This window comes from Eulemur rufifrons, chromosome 7 (genome assembly GCF_041146395.1).
Source record: "Eulemur rufifrons isolate Redbay chromosome 7, OSU_ERuf_1, whole genome shotgun sequence".
In the NCBI taxonomy this organism is placed as follows: domain Eukaryota; kingdom Metazoa; phylum Chordata; class Mammalia; order Primates; family Lemuridae; genus Eulemur; species Eulemur rufifrons.
In genome coordinates, this window is record NC_090989.1 from 277,298,843 (window position 1) to 277,319,239 (window position 20,397).

The window sequence follows — 20,397 nt, forward strand, 5'->3', positions numbered from 1 at the left end:
AAAGTACCATTCTGGGCTTCATTATAAGAGTGACCAAAGTAGAATCCCTGCCCTTTAGGAATTAATTCAATCAAAACTCAGACAAATACACCAAGGATAAGAAACTAGATCAGATCAGAGCTACCATTCATCTACTATTTGTCATTGCTGCCTCCACACTCCTGGAGTTTTCCATATCGATCTTTACTACAGTATCTGATACATTTACTCTCCAGTTCCTTGTTCACAGGTCTGTTTCTCCACTTAGTCAGATGCACCTGAAGCCATGAAACACTGTCACAGTCCCCAGACTGAGTACAACCCTGTGTGTGAAGTGTGGGTCCTCCACTTGTTGGCTATGTGGCTGCTCTTGTCTTCAAGTGCCTTCAGGGTAGTTAGCCACATCTTATTTATCAGTGCTTAGTACAGAGTCAGCATGCAATAAATGTTTGGAATAAGCCAGTACAGTGTGGGGCTTAGTAAATAATTTGTTGGACGGATGGATAGGTGGAGATGTATAAATGAATCCACTCTGTACAACAGGAAGATCAATGGAAAGAAACAAACATTTGTGGGGCATATACTAGATTCTTTTTTTTTGTTGTTGTTGTTGAGACAGAGTCTCGCTTTGTTGCCCAGGCTAGAGTGAGTGCCGTGGCGTCAGCTTAGCTCACAGCAACCTCAGACTCCTCGGCTTAAGCGATCCTACTGCCTCAGCCTCCCGAGTAGCTGGGACTACAGGCATGTGCCACTATGCCCGGCTAATTTTTTCTATATAGATTTTTTTAGTTGTCCATATAATGTCTTTCTATTTTTAGTAGAGACGGGGTCTCGCTCAGGCTGGTCTCGAACTCCTGACCTTGAGCAATCCACCCGCCTCGGCCTCCCAGAGTGCTAGGATTACAGGCGTGAGCCACCGCGCCCGGCCTAGATTCTATGTATAAAGTATTTCCCCTTCCCCAGCCCCAATATCTCATTATTTCTTTTTTTATACATAAGGAAATTAAGGTTTACAAGGTACAGTAACTTGCCCAACCCACACAACTAATAAGATCTAAACGAATCTATCAGATCTCAAGTCCACTGGTAAAGGAAGAACTTTTGTTTTCAAATTTTGAAAAATTTCAAACATTAACAGTGTTTGTTTCTTCCATAACAATGACTATAAGAGTCTAGAAGAAACAGCTATGGTACTGGAGTAAGAAAAACGAAGTTGAATACCAGCTCTGCCACATACTAGTGGGGTACCCTTGAGCAAGTCACTATCTCTCTGAGCCTGTCACCTCATCTAGAGATAACACTCTCTGTATCACAGTTTTGTTATAATAATTAAGAGGAAAATTCCAATGTGTACACAGATTAACTCTTCAAGAGTTCAAATATTCCCATTTGTAACCCTCTACATCTCACTGATGTCAATCACCTCCCTAATCACAAAACTCTGGAACCTTAAAGCCAAAAGGAAACCATGAGGTCACCTAAGCCAAGGTCCTCATTATAAATATGCAGAAACCAAGGCTCATAGATGGGAGATAACTTGTTCAAGACCTCAGAGAAAGAACTGCACAGGCTGGGATAACAGTCACATCTGATTCCCTGCTGGTGTTCCTTCTACCACGTGACATTTCAGTCCTGGAACTCAAGTTTCCATTTTGTGATCGTGAATGTCAATAAGAATGAAAATAAAAATCTCCGAGAATTAAAACATCTTAATTCTGTGCCCATTTGGGTGATCCTAGGTTGTCACAGAGAAATCTGGACCATCTGTCATATGATTTCTCTTGAAGACTATATGCCTTCAAGATAGTAAAATCAAGGCCTAGTTCTCTGAGCAAGACGAAAATCTCTCTACTGCAAATCATGCAGATCATGGTGCCCCAGGATGAGGAGGCTGAATGTAAAATGCCACCATCACCAGTCCTCACCATACTTCCAAGGGTTGTCTTCTAGGCTTTCTCTGGGACCTCAGCGCTTAATATTCATTCTAACCAGACCTCCTTCCTTTGCTAACCTAGTAATTAACTAGCTAGGGAGAAGTAATACCACAACATTAAAACAAAAATATGTGCATGTTTTACTTCTTAGTCCCCTAACCTTCAAGAATTATAATCAATATAATTTCCTAAATGACATCTGACATCCGCCTCATTTAAGATTACTCTCTTAGGTCAGATACAGTGGTTCACGCCTGTAATTCCAACACTTTGAGGGCTGAGGTGGGAGGATCACTTGAGGCCAGGAGTTCAAGACCAGCCTGAGCAAGAGCGAGACCCCATCTCTACTACAAATAGAAAGAAATTAGCTGGACAACTAAAAATATATATAGAAAAAATTAGTCGGGCATGGTAGAGCATGCCTGTAGTCCCAGCTACTTGGGAGGCTATGGCAGGAGGATTGTTTGAGCCCAGGAGTTTGAGGTTGCTGTGAACTAGGCTGACGCCATGGCACTCTAGCCCAGGCAACAGAGTGAGACTCTGTCTCAAAAAATAAATAAATAAATAAAAATAAAATTAGCCAGGTGTGATGGCACATACCTACAAGTCCTAGCTACTCAGGAGGCTGAGGTGGGGGAATTGCTTGATCCCAGGAGCTTGAGGCTGCAATGAGCTATGATCACACCACTGCACTCCATCCTGAGTGACAAGAGTGAGACCCTGTCTCTAAAAATAAAATAAAATTACTCTCTCAAAAAATAAAAATAAAATAAAAATCACTACTCATTTTCCCCTTTGAAAAGCCTGGTGAGTTGGTTTGGGCATCTGAGAACACATCCCCATTATAGGAGAGGAGGTGACTGACATCTGGAAGGTGACCGAGGTCTGGAAGGTGACTGCCATCTGGAGGCAAGCCCTTAGCCAGTTCCAAAGCTGGCTGCAAAGTGAGAACAAGAAGCAGCTCCTGGCTCCCAACGCCACTCTCATCTCAGGGAACACTGCCTTAGAGTCCCCAGTTGCAAACCAAATGAGTGTATCCCATCCCCCCAAAAAGGAGATGTATAGTGTCTTCAAGGACATGGTAACAGCCTATAACCTAGAGTCACCAGGCCCAAACCAGCTCACAATGGGAATGTCCACCTCATCTTTGGTCCTCTTTCAGTGCTTCCTAATTCAGGGATGATTTCATTATCCATCCAGCTCCATAAACCAGACTCAGACCAGGAAACTGCCCTTTTTTTTTTTTTTTTTTTGTTGAGACAGAGTCTCACCTTGTTGCCCAGGCTAGAGTGAGTGCCGTGGCGTCAGCTTAGCTCACAGCAACCTCACACTCCTCGGCTTAAGCGATCCTACTGCCTCAGCCTCCCGAGTAGCTGGGACTACAGGCATGCGCCACTATGCCTGGCTAATTTTTTTTTCTATATAGATTTTTAGTTGTCCATATAATGTCTTTCTATTTTTAGTAGAGACGGGGTCTCGCTCAGGCTGGTCTCGAACTCCTGACCTTGAGCAATCCACCCGCCTCGGCCTCCCAGAGTGCTAGGATTACAGGCGTGAGCCACCGCGCCCGGCCGGAAACTGCCCTTGAAACCCCTTTCTACCTCAACCCCCTATGTACAATCCATCATCGGGTCCTACCACTTTTTTTTTTAAGCCTACAGCACCCAGTATTTCCAGGCAGTCTCCCATCCAAGTATTACCCAGGTCCAACCCTGCTTAGCTTCAGGGTGATATGGCTGCAGACAAATCCTACCAGTTTTGCCTACTAATTAATATCTCTTGAATTTATCCACTCCATCTCCATTACCAACAAGTAAGCCCAAGTTACCACTCTCTCTTACCCAAACCACTGCAAAAAGTTTCTTGATTGCTCTCTCTATCCTCACAAACCCTTCTCAGGGATACACACCTCAGCATAGCCCCAGTAATCGTTTAAAACACAAATCCGATTACTTCACCTCCCCATTTAAACTTGTTCAAGGGTTCCCAATGCCCTGAGGTTAAAAAGAACACCTCTACCAGTCATACCTGGTCTGCCCCTTGAGCTTCACCTTGCACCAGATCTACCTCAAGGGGGTTCCATTCACACAGATTTCTTTCAGTTACTTGAAACTGCCAAGCTCCCCATTGCCTCAGACCCTCTGCACATTCTTTTTCTTCCCCTTCACTTAGCTAGTAGCTCTTACTCATCCTTTGGGCTCTTCGTCAAAAGACTGGTTCCAGGAGCCCCCAAAGTACCAAAGCCTGGGGATGCTCAAAAGTTCCTTATATATTAATAAAATGGTGTGATATTTACATATAATCGAGTACATCCTCCTATATATTTTAAATCATCTCTATAGTACTTATAGTATGTAAATACAAAGTAAATAGTTGTTATACTGAATTGTTTTTTTTTTTTAATTTGTATTCTTTTTCATTGTTGGTTTTTTTTTTCTTCTATTTTCAAACCAAGGTTGGTTGAATCTGTGGATGTGAAACCCACTAATAAGGAGGACTATTTACATAATATCCATCTTCCCACCAAGGGAAGAAGCTCCATGAGGCCAGAAACTAGGTCTGTTTTTGATCACCACTGTAACCAGCACTTACTTAACTGTGCCTGGTATATATTAATAGCAGGCCCTCAAATGTGAAGTAAATGAATGGTAATGTGGTAAAAGGAAAGGAAACTAATAGTCTCTCAGCACTGGCCATGTACCAGGCACTTTGCTATGTATGCATTTCTCATTTTCATGAGAAATGAATCCTCACAACAATATTTTAAGGTAAATATCATTAACCTCATTTTATAGACATGAAAACAGGCTCAAAGAGACAAAGTGATTTGCTCAATATCATACAACAAGTAAATAGCAAAGCTAGGGTTCTAACCCAAGCCTGACTGACAAGTTCTTTCCACTGCAAAATTCTGCCTTCTTTTGACAAGCCTTTAAGTCAATGGTGAATTCTATCTCTGATGGGACTTTCTAGGAGATGGCTCCACAACCAAAGGAAGCCACCACAGACTGGCAAGGTTCAGAACAAACTACAGAAATGAGGCCTAACAGAGAGCTCAGAGTGGAATAAGCTAGTTATAAGAACTCAGCACAGAGTATTTAACTTCAGAGTAAGATACTGAAAACATTTTTTTGTTGTTGTTGTAAGATTCCTATTTAACCAATTACCACCAAGACAAAAATCCCAAGGTCTCCCTTGGGATTTTCAGCATAATGTCAAGCAAAAGGAAGGGGAGAGCATTAATATAATGGTAAGGGGAAATAATCTCATAAAAGATGTCTTTAATGAATTTGATCCCTCTATACAAAATCATAATGTGTAAAGAGGTAGCGAATATCTAACATCTTTCTTTCAGAAATAAAATAGAGTAAAACTGTTGATTTATGAAAAGGAAGACTAGCAAAATACAGTCATAGAGATAAACAGCCAAGAGAATAACTGCTAAAATCATGCTGAGACTTTTCTCTATTTAAAAAAGGTATCTAAACTGAAGCCAATGAAAGAGACATATTTGTCTCTAATTGTCTCCTAACTGAACATACACAGTCACCCTAGATTTGTCTCTTACTGGGCACTAAGCAACTAAACCCAGGAGAACTCTTATTAAAAGGAAGGGGCGGGTGGAGATGAGATTGAGTATTATGCAGCCAACTTCATTTTCAGTCACCCTCTGGGAGGGGGGCACATCAGCTTGGGGGTGAGGGAGAGTAGAGAAGGAAGGCGAGAAAGGCCCTTAGGCTCAAGGCCACTGCCTCAGCTCAGGCAGCAATAAGCAAAAACTGCTGTCTAGAAACAGAAGCCAATACTAAAAAGCCCAGGCTGTATTTTTTCAGAAACAGATCCTGAAGCTAAAGTAGCTTAACATATTAGAAGGGACCATTCTTATGATAATATTTAACAGCAAATTTTCCAAATTCAGATGAGGTGCATTTTCTTCTAAGGACAATTTTTTTTTTTTTTAAATAAGATTTCAATTTGCTGACCTTTTCTGAGTTTGCAACATTTCCTAGTGGCTTTTCCACAAAGTTTTAAGTGACTTTCTTTGAAGAGAGCTATTTAATGCCAATGATTGTAGAAAACATTTGTTCATAATTATCCAGACATAGACTGGAACAACGCTGAAACAAGAGCAGCATGCAAAATGTATTTAAGGACTATCATCCCAAAATGCTGCTAAAAGCTATTAACCAGTATGTGTTAATTGCCACAGCATTCATATTAATTTTCACTTCAGGCTCGACATTGTGGAATATTTCCCCTGATACATTTTAAACAAAGTTTAATTTAAGGAACTGCTTCTATCAACACTTATGAAAATTAACAGCCAAGCAATTAGCACTCATGAATTATCCCTTCCCCCATGCTCTCTGCAGCTTCCCTGTTAAAACAGTTTCTAACAGAGAAATGGTTACTTTCCAACAAGTTAACACAATCAAAGTCACAGTTATCTCTATGAACCAGAACTGGTTTGCTTTTTTAAGTACTTGTCAAGGCAAACATCCTCCCTTATATTTAGAGAGTAGTATTTAGCTAAGTCAAATAGATATTTAACATGTTAGTAAATTGCCAAGCAATTACTAATATCAAACTATTTTTTCACCATATGTTTAAAAAATAGCCATCCCTCCCCCTCAAAAGAAGTAATTACTTGTCTTAATCTTCCTATTTGAAATGAAAGGCCAAAGCACCACTGGACTACCTCAACTTCAGCACGCAGATCACCTTCATCCAGTTCAGTCTTTTGCACGTCTCACTTAACCACACTATTCAAAAATCCTGGTTTTAAAAACACATCACTCAATCCTGTCAACAACCTAATGAAGTACACAGGAGAGACATCATCACTGCGCCCCCACCCCTTTACAAAGAGAAAGCAGCCGAAGTGGATTATTTGTTGAGTGTTTCCTATGTGCTACACGTCCTGCTAAATAGGCCTCATTTTATGTAATCCTCATGAGGAAGCTATATTGTCATCATTTCATTCCACATAGGAGGACTGGAGCTTGCAGGGGAGAAAAAATATTTTTTCCTTCTACCCTTTTAAGTTTTTAGCTGGGGCCTCTGTAACAAGAGACAACAAAAGAAAAGCAAGGAAATTTATTTAATGTAAATTTTACATGATACTGGGCCTTCACATGGAAATGAAGACCCCAAGAAATGGAGTAAGTGGAGTCATTGAGATTCAAACTGAAGTTGCTTTACTAACTCAATTACACTGCCTCTCAGCCTAGCATCATCCTATCTGCTGGTCTCAGCCTTGTAAGGAAGGAACACTCATCTTTTTCAGAGGTGAAGAAACTGAGGTTCAGAGAGGTGAAAAAACTGAATGAGATGACATAATTTGATAATCAGGTATCATTTTTTATTAGTAACCGTTTGACTGGAAATGGGTACTTGAATTTCTGATGGTCTAGTAATGATGATGATAATATCTGCAAACTGTTTGACGAGAATAGTGATGACGTACTAGCAAAAGCTTCTCAAATACGTGATAAGGCATGAAAATGGCAAGGTTTAGGCTGGGCGCAGTGACTCACACCTATAATCCTACCACTCTGGGAGGCCCAGGCTGGGAAGATCACTTGAAGCCAGGAGTTTGAGACCAGCCTGAGCAAGAGTGAGACCCACCTCTACTAAAAATGGGGTTAAAAATGGGCTGGGCCTGGTGGTGCATGCCTGTAGTCCCAGTTACTTGGGATGCTGAGGCAGGACTGCTTGAGCCAAGGAGTTTGAGGTTGCTGTGAGCTAGGCTGACGCCTGGCACTCTAGTCCAGGACAAGAGTCTCAAAAAGAAACAAAAGAAAAGAAAAGAAAAAGAAAATGGCAAGGGTTAGATTTATTCTTAAAACATGACCTATTTTGAAACAGGTGGAGAAGCAGGTCAAAAACTCCTCATATTCTGAAGCACTGCAATAAGTGCTGAATATTTCCTGCCCATCAGCAGAGCCCACTCCGTTGTCACCTCAAAGCAACTCCTGTCACAACCAACAGTTTCCACACACAGTGAAATCAGAAGGACCTGGTATAAGAAGTTTTTTATTTGTCACAACCTCTAGAACTGAGATTTTGTTTTGTTAATAAGGCTATTCAGAGGTCCTGTTCTCAAAAATGCTGAATAATTCAGGCAAATGGCTGACGCTGATTTTGCCTGGTCTGACCAAAGCATTCCCTAAAACTGCTTTGCAATCTACCTTGAACTTCAAATGATCAGTAAACAGAGTTATTGATAATCTAAGATTCTAAAACAGGTCACAGATAGTATCATCAATCTGCCAAAGAAATAGTATGAACACAATAATAAACCAGACCAAAAAATTGTTAAAGCGTACACCTAAGTACAGCCTTTCCCTCTCAATTTCATGCCTTAAAAATTTATGAACCAATCACTATAAAAAACTTTTTGTAAATTATTAAGCAACTACAAGAACCAAAAATTCCTTAAAAATATTCATTTCAATTTAGCACAATAGCTAAGAGATGCTCATCCTTAGAATCATTAAAACCAACAATCCAGTTTGTACAAACTGTTAAGAACACTAGATGTGCTTGCTGAACTACAATGTAATTGTAAAGCCATACCAAAAGCAAAATCCTTTTCTCAAATCTAACGCCAGTTTAATCTTAAGGAGGATTTCACAGCAGTCAGTCTCTTGAGGAAATACATAATTAAGTAGTTTTTTAGCATATTTAATTAGACCCCAAACTCTTCCCTGTCCCCTTCTCTCCCTAATTATGTACCATTTACCCAAGAGACCTAAGCAACTCAGTTAATTATGTAAATAAGGCAAACGTTATTCCCAAGAAAAGCATTCTGAATATTTGTAGGGAAAAACTGTACATATTTCAGAGGCTTTAACAAACCTTTACAAAAAATACAAAGGAGTATCAAAATTCATGGAAAACCCTCACATTTGAGGCAAAAAGCATGCAGTTCCAATGACAAGATGGTGAATCATTAAAATAGGACACTCATTTCATTTCTTAAATATGAGCTGAATAAAAATAAAATAATTTTAAGTTACAACAGCAACAAAAATTTAGTGCTGAACGTCAGATGATTTATGGGAAGAATCAATCTGGAAATTATTAAAGTCGACTCTCACCGAAAAGGCTTTATTATCAAGGGGTTGACATGATCTTAACTCCAGAGGCAGCCATAGTGCTGTTATAACTACTACAATCCCATTATTATGCAATCACAAAATGCTAATTTGATCATTTTGAGGTGTTATTTGAATAGTCATTTTAATTTCTAGGTTACAAAGAGGCTTGACTCAAGTATAATTCTCTATTAATCATTGAGATGTCACTGAATATCATATTGATGCATTTCACAAAGATAAAGAAAGACTAATTTAATATGTACAGTACAATATCCTTCAAATATTAGCCACTTTCATTACATATCTGCCAAATGCATCAATATTAAATAATAGATGAGAACAAGGATTTAATTGTATTTTACCAATTATAATAGGAGGATAATAATAAAATAGCATCACATCATAAGATAGACTTATCGATATATAAATCTTTCTTAATCAATGTGTAATAGTGACTGTTCCATGCTCACATCTTTTGTAGATTACAAATGAACTTGCTATGACAAAAGCATTGAGAGTCTTACATGTAAACGCACATCCAGCAAAAATAATTCCTTTGTGACTGAGGAAATGGCTTACTTTTAAAAAACATTTCTTCTTGACAATATCCAAAGGATATCTAATAAGTTAGATACATATCTCAACCAGAGTTCACAATCTTCTAACAAATCCAAACCTAAGCAATTAATAATTAAGTCTAATGGTATATGGAGAATTCTAGAATATAATATTTTAAAAGATCTGTGCTGGCCGGGCACAGTGGCTCACGCTTGTAATCCTCGCACTCTGGGAGGCCGAGGTGGGTGGATTGCTCCAGATCAGGAGTTCAAGACCAGCCTGAGCAAGAGCGAGACCCCATCTCTACTACAAATAGAAAGAAATTATCTGGCCAACTAAAAATATATATAGAAAAAATTAGCCGGGCATTGTGGCGCATGCCTGTAGTCCCAGCTACTCGGGAGGCTGAGGCAGTAGGATTGCTTAAGCCAAGGAGTTTGAGGTTGCTGTGAGCTAGACTGATGCCACGGCACTCACTCTAGCCGGGGCAACAAAGCAAGACTCTGTCTCCAAAAAAAAAAAAAAAAAAAAAAAATCTGTGCTATTTTGTTGGCATAAAAGTATCATCCTACAATTATTCCAGAAATTACATCCTCAAACAATGAAATGGTATCACGTGATGGAAGCAAATAAATTCCAGCCATGTGACTTAATCCCAATACCAATTTCTCACATACCTAAAAATGAATCAATTATAGTACTTTTTAAAAATCCTATAGAGTCAAACTCAGCCGTTTTCCTGAGGCTGGCATTCCTGTCCCTCAGGGAGAAACTTCCTTCTCTTCACCACATTCCACAAGTAGAAACAGAAGAAGGCAGCACAGGCAGGCTTTGCATCACTACAATCTATAATTTACTAAAAGTGCTTTCAGATGTTTTTTGGAGAAACTATCCTGAGCATATTAGGAACTTTATGCTATTTATACATTTTGTTTCTAGTTCTTGCTCTCTTTCCCCAGAAACATCAATAATCTCATATGCCGATGGCCACAGAGACTTATTTAAACCTATGGCAATATGTTGAACTGTATGAGGTAAAAAGTGTTTCAAAAACATCTCCTTGCTCAAAGATGACAACTGACAGAACCAGCACATGAATTTTTTAAAAAATGCAAACATAAGCAAAGAGCTATACGTTTATTAAATGCAGTGGTGTTGAAATAAGACAAATTGTACTTGACCCCTCCAGGGAAAAAGCTATCACTCAGCACCCCAACACTACTGCCAGGCAGCAAACATAATGGCAATAAATATAAAAATCAGCCGTTACTGTCTCCTGAAAAAGGCCCTGCTCAGGTCAGCACAGAGACACAGAATGGCAGGGGGTAGGGGGAAAGGGTGCTGCACATGGAACTAGGCTCCACCTAAAACAGTGGTCATTTTTCTAAAAGGAAAATAATACTTTTATTTTACAACAGCAAACTGTTAGAACAAAGAGGCAAAAATAATAAAGTCATCCTCAGCCAGGCACAGTGTTTCATGCCTATAATACCAGCACTTTGGGAGGCCAAAGTGAGAGGATCGCTTGAGGCCAGGAGTTCAGGACCAGCCTGAGCAATATACTGAGACCACATCTCTACAAAAAATTTAAAAAGTTATCCAGGTGTGGTGGTATGTCCCTATACTCCCAGCTACTCTGGAGGTGGAGGAGGGAGGATCACTTGAGCCCAGGAGTTTGAGGCTGCAGTGAGCTATTATAATTGATCATGCCACTACCCTCTAGCCTGGGCAATAGAGCAAGAACCTGTTTCCAGAAAAAAAAGTCATCTTCCATAGCAAGAGTCACACAAGATCACCCTAGAGTGAAATACTGAGATGCAAAGCCATAGCTTAGAATTCTGAAATGAAGTTCAAATCTCAACAATTTCTGCAGTTATAATAAAGAATCAGAAAAGACAATGCAAACCGCATTCTAAAACCACTTTCAAGGCATTCCCAATGCAATTAGACCTTGATTAATCACAATCCAACTAACCCAAACTCTCAAGTATACTTAGGAAATACAATGGATGCACACACACACACATTTGGGAGGATTACAACAAAACAGTCCTAATATATCTGTCTATATACAAAGAGAGAGAGAGAGAGACAGAGATCTCAGGACTGTTTTGTTGTAATCCTCCCAGATATATCACTGTGGAAACAACATTGAGCCCAAATTCACACTTTTTTACACCTACAGTCTTAGAAAATGTGAGTGACATTCTGTAATTGTCAACTGATATTTTATGATGCATTTTTGAAACTGTGAATCTAATAATAACACCAACAATTCCACTCAATTATAGTTCTATTTAAAGGGACAAAGTCTCACTTTTACTTACCTTGCCATCAAATTTGGAATATTCATTAAAGGGGTTATTCAACTGCAGAGGGCACTGCTCCAGGCGTACGGATAATATTGACTGCTTTCCAGAACTTGGAGGCTTCTCTTTGAGGGATTTTTTTTCAAACAGTGACTTTAACTCCTGGGCTGTGACACAAGAGGAAGATAAAAATATCTTTGTGATTACACACAAAGAGACAGCTTGTCCACCTTCCCTAAAAAGTCTTCCTTGGAACCTTAAGGAGGGAGTTGTCCAGGGACATGTTCAGGTCTGATGTGTACAGAAAGTCCCACATATACTTCAATGTTTGCGCACTGAAAAGGCAGAACACTGAAAAACATGCAGGCCAGGATTGCCAATTTAGAAGGACTAAGGCTTAAAGAAGGACAAACAAAGCAACAGAGTAGTCGTTTTATAAGAAGAACAATCACAATTAGAAGACCTGAATATTTGGCAAGGCCTGGCCACTACAGCTAGTAGCTATGTTATACTAGACAGTTCACTAAACCCCTCTGGGCTTGTCAAACTAGATAATCTCAAAGATCCTCCTGGTTCTAATATTAGGCGAGTCTAGAATTTTAGTCCTTCAAGGTCAAGATGCACATCTCAATCCTCTCACACTTTCCAATGGTACCTAGCACAAAATCTAGATGCCAAAGATGATATGGAAGCAAAAAGAGAAAGGGTATTTATAATATTAATAACAGTAACTGTTACTGAGCAAACCAACATATTTCATTTAATCCTCATAACAAGCCTAAGAGGTAGATACCAGCATTATCTCAATTTTGTCAACGTGGAAACAAGCCTAGAATATTTTGATTAGCCAGCCCTAAACCACGTGGCTAGAAAGTAGCAGACCTAGGATTTGTACCCAACCATGGTTCCTAGTCATTGCTCAAAGGCACTAATGAAGAAAGCAGACCCTTAATAAATTTTGTTGCATGAATGAATAAGATAATGATGCAAGAATTCAGATTAAATTATTTATTAAATCTGAATCTTCAGCTCTTACCCCTTAGTGAATTAAGATAAGTTAGTTCTATATTGTCTCAAAGATCATTTAATTCTGTAAACCAATCTGAACATCAATCAAGGTGGTAGCTGGATGATAAGTACATGAAGGTCATTATACTTTTAATTTTTGTGATTAGAAAATGCCCATATTTAAACTTTTTAAATAAATCAATCTGAGATTTTAAAATCTCCAATAAATAGATTCAACCTCATTCTACTCTTGACCATAGTCAAATTAAACCGAGAGATATCAACAGGACTCAGTAACTTAGAATTTTTAAAACATGTAACTAAAACTACCTTTCCAACAGACAACAGACTGGTGAAGCAAATTTATCATACAAGTCCCTACAGATTTGACTGGCAAACCAGAAGAAAAATGATAAATCTAGTTCTTTTTAAAAATGTGGCACCTGACTACACAATTCCAGATTCTGAATATATAAGTGTATGTAATCAACATATTAAATGCACATTTGAAAAGGTGTTAGATTACAATTAGATTAAAATGATATTTTAAATATTGGAAGTACTTTTCTACCTATACTCCATTAACAGTTTAATGGCTACACTTGGGAAAGAAATGATCCTTTATTAAACACCTATTATGGGCCAGGAACAAGGTATTTTCCTCACTTAGAACTGTTCTCACAAGATTCTAAGAGATAAGTTACAAGGGATACAGCAAACTTAAGTTACACAACTGTTACCAGTAGGGTCAGGCGTGAGGTGATAATTCTTCCATTGTCAGGCTAATTCACACTTGGACCTCTTTCCTCAGCCTGATATCTTCTGCCCTCTCCCCTGCTTCCTATGGCTTGGAGAAATAGAAACCACCAAAGAGAATTTTTGCATCCTTTCACCTGCACTTTGACCCGCCTTTCCTCCGATTACCATGGATGAACTGCCCATGCCCTTATCTCAGTCTAGCCCCTCTCTTGTGCACTAGATCCCACCCCTCTTGCCAACTCAAGGCAATCCAGCAATTCTCTTATCAGTCTTCCACTGTCAATTTTTCCCGCTTACTGGAAACACTGCTCGTTAAAAAAAAAAAACACCTCATTTAAAAAAAAAAATAAATAAATAAATAAAAACTCGTTTTTTTAACGCGCAGTTTCAGTATCTTTGCTCTCCGGTGAGAATGGCCTTTATCAAAAAGTCCCAAAACAATAAATGTTGGCATGGATGCGGAGAGATAGGAACACTCATACATTGCTGGTGGGACTGCAAACTAGTGCAACCTCTGTGCAAATTAGTATGGAGATACCTTAAATAGATACAAGTTGACCTACCATTTGATCCAGCAATCCCATTATTGGGCATCTACCCAAAAGAACAAAAGACATTCTATAAAAAAAGACATCTGAGCCGGGCGCTGTGGCTCACGCCTGTAATCCTAGCACTCTGGGAGGCCGAGGCGGGTGGATCGCTCGAGGTCAGGAGTTCAAGACCAGCCTGAGCAAGAGTGAGACCCCGTCTCTACTAAAAAAATAGAAAAATTATATGGACAACTAAAATATATATATACAAAAAATTAGCCGGGCATGGTGGCGCATGCCTGTAGTCCCAGCTACTCGGGAGGCTGAGGCAGTAGGATCGCTTGAGCCCAGGAGTTTGAGGTTGCTGTGAGCTAGACTGACGCCACGGCACTCACTCTAGCCCGGGCAACAGAGTGAGACTCTGTCTCAAAAAAAAAAAAAAAAAAAGACATCTGCACTCAAATGTTTATAGCAGCACAATTCACAATTGCAAAGATGTGGAAACAACCCAAGTGCCCATCAATACATGAGTGGATTAATAAAATGTGGTGTATATAACACCATGGAGTACTACTCAGCTATAAGAAACAATGGTGATATGGCACCTCTTGTATTTTCCTGGATACAGCTGGAACTCATTCTACTAAGTGAAGTAACCCAAGAATGGGAAAAAAAAGCACCACATGTACTCACCATCAAATTGGTTTCACTGATAATCACCTAAGAGCACATTTAGGAATAACATTAATCGGGTGTCGGGCAGATGTAGGATGGGGGTATACATACATAATGAGTGCGATGCACACCGTCTAGGGGATGGACACGTTTGAAGCTCTGATGGGGGGGAGGCAATATATGTAACCTAAACTTTTGTACCCCCATAATATGCTGAAATAAAAAAAAAATCCTCCTTCTATCCCATACTGCCTCTCTTCCATTTACTCTCCTATTTTTCGTATCCTCAAAATGTTCGTCTATATTCTTGCTGCCCAATCCCTCTCCTCCCATTCACTCAAATCCACTCTAATCGGGCATTCAGGCCACATCACTCCACCAAAGCAGCTTTCACCAAGGTCATCAATGACCCCCTTGTTGCTAAATCTATTGGTCAATTTTTAATCCTTGTCTTACAAGACTTTTCAGCAGCATTTGACACGGTTCATCACTCCCTCCAGTTTTAAACACTTTTTTCACTTGCTTCCCAGGACTCCAGTCTATCTGGCTCTTTCCTCTCTTTCAAGCTGCAACTCCTCTGACCCCTTGCTGATTCCTCCCCGTCCCTCAAGCCTCAGTGCTTGGACCTTTTCCCTATCTACATCTACACCCTTGGTGACTTCATCCAGCCTTATGTTTTTAAATACCATCTATAAGAGGCAAAACTAAATTGTGATGATATAAATCAGAACAATGATTGCCTCTGGGAAACAGAGTGACTAGAATGGGGCACCAGGGAACTTTTTGAGGTGAAGGAATTGCTCTACATTTGACTGAGATGCTAGTTACACAGGCATATATGTGCGTCAAAAACCACCAAACTGTATACTTAATGTCCGTACATTTCATTGTATGTAAAGTATATCTCAAAAAAAGTAAATAAATAAAAAGGGAAAACCCAAGTAAATATTCTCTACATACTGGTGACTCCCAAATGATTATTTCTAACCATAAACACTCCCTGAAATTATAGACTCACATATCCAACTTTCTATTTGACACCTCCTCTTGGATGTCCACTAGGTATCTCAAACTTTACGTGTCTATAACCAAACTCTTGATCTTCCCACAAACACCCCCTCCCATAATCTTCTCCTTCTCAGTTAATGGCAACTCAACCCTGTTAGGTCAAAAACTTGGGAGTCATCCTGACTCTTCTCTCTCATACCCTACATCCTACCCATCAACAGACACTTCAAAAGATACTCAGAACTGCCTCTACAGCTACCAAAGCTGGATTATTATCATCATGTTCAAACTGGTCTTCCAGTTTCTGCCCTTGCCTTCCCCATCCCGACCCCTCCCTCTTCTTCACACAACAGCCAATACAAGTCTTTTAAAATATGTTACAAATTTCAGAATAAGAAGAAAAATTAATAAATTTGACCACATAAAAAGAAAAAAATTTTGTATGGGAAAAAACTAGTTAAGAGGCAAATGATAAACTAGGAAATGCAAGTGACTCTTAAACAAATGGAAAGATACTCAACCACATTCATAATAAGAGATATGTAAATTAAAACTACATTGAGATACCCTTCCAGCAGTTTGGGAAAAACCTAAAAGTTTGATACTATGAGCAAATAGACACTCTATATGTTACCGGTGGGAACACAAAATAGCAAAACCCCTATGAAGGGGCATTTGGTACTATCAAGAAAAATCACATATACATTTACCCTTTAAGACAACAACACTTCTAGGATTCTAATCTAATACACTGGCAAAACAAAACAAAAAACACATGCACAAGGCTATTCACTATAGCGCCATTTGCAAGAGCAAAGCCTGAAAACAATCAAATACCCCTCAGCAGGGGACTGGTTGGCTAAACTATGGCATATCTATGTCACAGAATACTACAAAGCTATAAAATGGATTGAAACATATCTCTATATATTGTTCCAAAATAACCCTCAGGATGTGTTGCTAAGTGAAAAAAGCATTATACAAAATAGTGTGTATAGCACGTTATCTTTAATTTTAAAAGAGGGGGATATAAATATGAATATGTTCATTTATAGTTTTAAATGGACAGAAAAAAAACCTTTTTTAAAAATGACTATAACAAGAGTGAAGGGCTGGGCACGGTGGCTCATGCCTGTAATACTAGCACTTTGGGAGACCAAGGCTAAAAGATCACTTGAGGCCAGGCGTTTGAGACCACGCTGAGCAAGAGTGGGAACCCATCTCCACAAAAAATAGAAAAATTAGCCGTGCTTGGTGGCACGCGCCTGTAGTCCCAGATACTTGGGAGACTGAGGCAGGGGGATGGTTCAATCCCAGGAGTTTGAGGTTGCAGTGAGCTACGATGATGCCATTGCACTCTAGCCTGGGAGACAGAGCAAGACATTGTCTCAAAAAAAAGAAAAAAGAAGAAAAGAAGTTAAAAGAAAAGCAAGAATAAATAGTGGAGGGAACACAAATTAAAGCTAGATTTCTCTGACTTTATCTTGTTTTATGTCTTTGACTTTGGAACCATGTAAATATTTTATATAATTATAAAAGATAATTAAATTAAAAGTATAATCTCTAACAACAAAGGCAAAATGAAATAAATGAACCTACATGTAATGAATTGGCAGGTTAACTACAAAGAGAGGAACTATTTTAAGTAACTTTATTACCCAGCAATTTGACTGTACATTCCCTAATGAAATATAGCCAAACAACAAAAAAAAAAAAAAAAAAAAAAAAACTTAGTCATTTTAGTAATCATGTTGTTAGTAATGACATTGGTATTTCTATTCTGGAACCAAGATTTTCTGCATAAAAGAAAAGATACATAAACATAAAATCAAAAAAGTAAATATTCTCCAACCACAAATTTGAATTGGAATTATCAGCATTAACTCACAACATATTTTCTCTTTAAAAAAATTTGTTCTGAGCTCTACCCACTAAAAAGGGATACAAGGGAAAAACTAATCTGGTGAGCATCGTTAGAACTCAGGTTGTAGTCTCCCAACGCCATTTACCACTAAAAAGAACAAGAATCCTTGGGAAAATGGCTGATGCCAGATTTGGAGAAGGAAATATGTAAGATGAGCCTGGAACACCCTGTCATACAAGAAAGCAAGGAAGCTATGAAAGATTATTGGGGTTTGTGTAACACAATATTGTGTAACACAATATGAAGGGAAGCCAATATGAAGGGACTCACTACACAAAAGAATAACTTTAGCATGCAAAAGAATAATTGAAATCACTATGAATTGAAAAATGTCAAATATGCTTTACAAACCCATGAGTTCATAATGATACAAAGGAAAAAACCCTCATTGGTCATCTATGTAGAATACTAAGGAATAAACTCATAATTCTGAAAACTGTTAAAAGGAAAAGAATTAAGCATTCATCCTTTCTTATAGGGACTATATCTAAGGTTAACCAAATAACGGATTAGGAAAACTTCTTCATATGAAAATTAGTTAATAAATGAAAAAAGACTATAAAATTGGAAATCACTATTTTGCAACTCCTGATGAAATAATGCATCTAGGAAATGCCCATTAATGGCCACTAAAATCATTAGATGAAAAGCAAACAGGAGTAACTTAATGGATGAACAACACCTGATTTTACCATCAATCTTAACATCACAAAAAAGAAGACATTTCCCCTCCCCCAACCCAAAGAGAAGACATTCCATGTTTCCTGATACAATGGAATATGAAGTATAGAACAACATGTAAAAAAAAACTCTTACCAAAAATCAAACTTCATTCTGAGCAAGTTTCTAGATCAATTATAGGACATAGTAGACAGAGAAGCATATTAAATGAGAACATGGAGATATAATTAGCAAAATCCAGAATGTAGGAAAATTCTATGGGACAAATGATCCAGTTTCTTCAACAAATAAATTACAAGGAAAAAAGTGAACAAGAATATTTAGATTTAAAAAAGAGACATATTAACCAAAAGTAATACGAGGATCTTAGATCCAAACTCGAACTAACCAATTGGAATAGAAAACAGAAAGAGAAAAATCTGAGATATTAATAATTAGGGAAATATGAATAGTGGTTAAATATTTGATAATACTAAAGAATTTCCCCCTCCCCCTTTCTTCTTCTTCTTTTTTTTTTTTTTTTAAGAGACAGGGTCTTGCTCTGTAGTCCAGGCTACAGTACAGTGGTGCTTACTGTAACCTCAGGCTCCTAACTGCTCAAGCAAGCCTCCTGAGGAGCTAGGACTAGAGGTGCATGCCACCATGCTCAGCCAATTTTTTGGTTTTTGGTAGAGATGGCATCTCACTATATTACCCAGGCTGGTCTTGAACTCCTGGCCTCAAGCAATCCTCACACCTCAGCCTCCCAAAACACGGGGATTACAAGGTGTGAGCCACCAAACCCAGCCAAGAATTATTTCTTTATAATATTATTTCATTATTTACATATACTGTATAATATATATTATAAACAAATAATTATTTGAAATATTCTTTTTACTGTAATAATAAAGATTTCTTTATAATAATTAAAATAAATAATATAAATAGTATTAAGATAATATTAAAGAATTGTTTGGAGAGCAGTAGTACTACAGTTTTGTTATATGTTAAAAACACAAATTATTTAGGCATGAAATTATATAATAGCTTGGATCTGCTTAAAAACAAGCCAAGAGGGCAGATAGTAGAATTTATAATGAAACAAAACCAGCCACATATTGATCATCGTTGAAGCTGGGTGATAGGTGTGGGGGTTTCATTAAACCATTCTCTCCACTTTTATGTATGTTTGAAATTTTCTGCAATAAAAAGGTTTAAAGGAAATTTAAACTTGAAAAAAAAAAGTAAGTCACCTATAACATCACTACTCTGATCAAATCAACTCATCACAGAGAAAAATAAAATTCCTTACAAGATCCTCCATGATCGGGAGTCCCACTACTGACTTCTCTGATCCCACTCTTCCCTTGCTTACTCTACTCTAACCAATAGGTGCCCTCCCTTGCTATTCCTTGAATACACCAGGTATACTTTTGTGTCAGTCTTTGCACTTGCTGTTCCCTCCTCTTAGAACACTCAGCCCCCAGTATCCGCATGACTCACCTCTTCATTTGCTGCAGATCTCTGCTCAAACATTACCTTCCCTGATGACCTTACATAAAATAGCAAAATCCCCTGCCTAGCATTCCTTATCTTCCTTACCTGGCTGTATTCTTCTCTATGCCACTTATCCCATTCTGACATACTACGTTTGTTCACTATCTTCCCCCATGAGAATATATCTCCACGAAGATAAGGACTTCATCTTGTTCACTATTTGTTGAATGAATAGCTTATTATTTATTAATAATAATAATCTGTTGAATGAATAACTCTGGGTCAGAGAAGTAGAAAAAGTTGTGGCATGGGAAGCAGAAAGGGAGAAGGAAGTAGAGAGCAGATGGGCACAAAGGAGCAGAGATAAGATGCAGGAGGTCATGAGAGATCTTCCTCCTGGCTCCAAGTCATTTGTAAAGTACAAACGGACTTCTTGAAACTCTTCCTCAA

General features: G+C 38.5%; 1 protein-coding gene across 9 annotated transcripts in view; it reads right to left on the reverse strand.

Annotated features, from left to right (window-relative positions):
* Positions 1-20,397, reverse strand: part of MAPKAP1 (MAPK associated protein 1) — a 237,538-nt gene that overhangs the window by 186,050 nt on the left and 31,091 nt on the right. For all 9 annotated transcript variants that reach the window (XM_069476792.1, XM_069476791.1, XM_069476789.1 and 6 more), the window contains one exon: positions 11,902-12,050. Coding sequence is in view for 7 of the 9 variants with exons in the window: in XM_069476789.1 (XP_069332890.1) it covers positions 11,902-12,050 (149 nt within the window). In the remaining 2 variants the exon portion in view is untranslated. The remainder of the gene's footprint in view (positions 1-11,901; positions 12,051-20,397) is intronic.